Source organism: Microcaecilia unicolor, unplaced genomic scaffold, assembly GCF_901765095.1.
Source record: "Microcaecilia unicolor unplaced genomic scaffold, aMicUni1.1, whole genome shotgun sequence".
NCBI lineage: Eukaryota > Metazoa > Chordata > Amphibia > Gymnophiona > Siphonopidae > Microcaecilia > Microcaecilia unicolor.
In genome coordinates, this window is record NW_021963380.1 from 89,972 (window position 1) to 93,047 (window position 3,076).

General features: G+C 42.0%; 1 protein-coding gene across 1 annotated transcript; it reads right to left on the reverse strand.

The window, feature by feature from the left end:
• Nucleotides 1–335: 335 nt before the first annotated feature.
• Nucleotides 336–2,245, reverse strand: LOC115459264 (gastrula zinc finger protein XlCGF26.1-like; the record flags this gene model as incomplete). Its single annotated transcript, XM_030189118.1, has 2 exons — nt 2,054–2,245; nt 336–1,969 (listed from the first exon to the last, which is right to left on the reverse strand). Coding segments are annotated over exons 1-2 (1,812 nt in total), but the record flags the coding sequence as incomplete, so codon positions are not given.
• Nucleotides 2,246–3,076: the final 831 nt, after the last annotated feature.

Here is a 3,076-nt window from a genome sequence, read left to right on the forward strand (position 1 = left end):
GGCGACTAGGACAGGAGCATCAGGAACAGCCAGGAAGAACTCTCCTTCTAAAGAAAGAGCCCCTGCTTTTAAAGTGTCTGAACTGGGCATTTATCGTCAGGTGGTTGCCCTTGGTCCAATTAGAAAGCTCCTGGGTAGCTGAATTCTGGGCATCTGGCTTTGAGATGGAGCATGGCAACAGGTCACATTCTCAATGACATCACAAGACTTCCTGCCTGGACATCTGCTAGTCCATTGTCTGAGAGTGATTGAGCTTAGATGGGCTTAGGACATGGAAATAGCTTCTCACCTGTGTGGATTCTCTGGTGTATGGTCAGTGTTCTCTTCTCAGTAAAGCTTTTACCACACTCACTACATGTGAACGGCTTCTCACCTGTGTGGATTCTCTGGTGTATGGTCAGTGTTCTCTTCTCAGTAAAGCTTTTACCACACTCACTACATGTGAACGGCTTCTCACCTGTGTGGATTCTCTGGTGTATGGTCAGTGTTCTCTTCTCAGTAAAGCTTTTACCACACTCACTATATGTGAACGGCTTCTCACCTGTGTGCATTCTCTGGTGTTTGGTCAGTGTTTTCTTCATAGTAAAGCTTTTACCACACTCAGTACATGTAAATGGCTTCTCACCTGTGTGGATTCTCTGGTGTATGGTCAGTGTTTTCTTCATAGTAAAGCTTTTACCACACTCACTACATGTAAACAGATTCACCCTTGTGTGGATTCTCTGGTGTATGGTCAGTGTTTTCTTCATAGTAAAGCTTTTACCACACTCAGTACATGGAAATAGCTTCTCACCTGTGTGGATTCTCTGGTGTATGGCCAGTGTTCCCTTTTTACTAAAGCTTTTACCACATTGATTACATATAAATGGCTTCTCTCCTGTATGGATTTTCTGATGTGTGGTCAGTTTTTCCTTTTTACGAAAGCTTTTATCACACTCACTACATTTATATGGCTTTTCTACTGTGTGAATTCTCTGATGTTTGGTCAGTGTTTGCTTCTCAGTAAAGCTTTTACCACACTCACTATATGTAAACGGCTTCTCTCCTGTGTGGATTCTCTGGTGTCTGGTCAGTCTTTTCTTCTCAGTAAAGCTTTTACCACACACAGTACATGTAAACGGCTTCTCACCTGTGTGGATTCTCTGGTGTATGGTCAGTGTTTGCTTTTTACTAAAGCTTTTACCACAGTCAGTACATGGAAACAGCTTCTCACCTGTGTGCATTCTCTGGTGTATGGTCAGTGTTTCCTTCGTAATAAAGCTTTTACCACACTCAGTACATGTAAATGGCTTCTCACCTGTATGGATTCTATGGTGTTTGGTCAGTGTTTGCTTCTCAGTAAAGCTTTTACCACACACAGTACATGTAAACGGCTTCTCACCTGTGTGGATTCTCTGGTGTATGGTCAGTGTTTGCTTTTTACTAAAGCTTTTACCACAGTCAGTACATGGAAACAGCTTCTCACCTGTGTGCATTCTCTGGTGTATGGTCAGTGTTTCCTTCGTAATAAAGCTTTTACCACACTCAGTACATATAAATGGCTTCTCTCCTGTATGGATTTTCTGATGTGTGGTCAGTTTTTCCTTTTTACGAAAGCTTTTATCACACTCACTACATTTATATGGCTTTTCTACTGTGTGAATTCTCTGATGTATGGTCAGTGTTTTCTTCTCAGTAAAGCTTTTACCACACTCACTATATGTAAACGGCTTCTCTCCTGTGTGGATTCTCTGGTGTCTGGTCAGTCTTTTCTTCTCAGTAAAGCTTTTACCACACACAGTACATGTAAACGGCTTCTCACCTGTGTGGATTCTCTGGTGTATGGTCAGTGTTTGCTTTTTACTAAAGCTTTTACCACAGTCAGTACATGGAAACAGCTTCTCACCTGTGTGCATTCTCTGGTGTTTGGTCAGTGTTTCCTTCGTAATAAAGCTTTTACCACACTCAGTACATGTAAATGGCTTCTCACCTGTATGGATTCTATGGTGTTTGGTCAGTGTTTGCTTCTCAGTAAAGCTTTTACCACACTCACTACATGTGAACGGCTTCTCACCTGTGTGCATTCTCTGGTGTTTGGTCAGTGTTCTCTTCATAGTAAAGCTTTTACCACACTCACTACATGTAAACAGATTCACCCCTGTGTGCATTCTCTGGTGTTTGGTCAGTGTTCTCTTCTCAGTAAAGCTTTTACCACACTCACTACATGTGAACGGCTTCTCTCCTGTGTGCATTCTCTGGTGTTTGGTCAGTGTTTGCTTCTCAGTAAAGCTTTTATAACACTCAGTACATGTAAACGGCTTCTCACCTGTATGGATTCTCTGGTGTATGGTCAGTGTTTGCTTCACAGTAAAGCTTTTATAACACTCACTACATGTGAACGGCTTCTCTCCTGTGTGAAATCTCTGGTGTCTGGTCAGTCTTTTCTTCTCAGTAAAGCTTTTACCACACTCAGTACATGTAAATGGCTTCTCTCCTGTGTGGATTCTCTGGTGTATGGTCAGTTTACTCTTCTCAGTAAAGCTTTTACCACACTCACTACATGTAAACAGATTCTCACCTGTGTGGATTCTCTGGTGTATGGTCAGTGTTCTCTTCTCAGTAAAGCTTTTACCACACTCACTACATGTGAACGGCTTCTCTCCTGTGTGCATTCTCTGGTGTTTGGTCAGTGTTTGCTTCTCAGTAAAGCTTTTACCACACTCACTACATGTAAACAGATTCTCACCTGTGTGGATTCTCTGGTGTATGGTCAGTGTTTTCTTCTCAGTAAAGCTTTTACCACACTCACTACATGTAAATGGATTCTCTCCTGTGTGGATTCTCTGGTGTTTGGTCAGTGTTTTCTTCTCAGTAAAGCTTTTACCACACTCAGTACATGTAAACGGCTTCTCACCTGTGTGGATTCTATGGTGTACAGTCAATTTTCCCTTTGTATTAAAGCTTTTACCACACTCAGTACATGTAAATGGCTTCTCACCTGTGTGGATTCTCTGATGTATGGTCAGTGTTTGCTTTTTACTAAAGCTTTTACCACAGTCAGTACATGTAAATGGCTTCCCACCTGTGTGGATTCTCT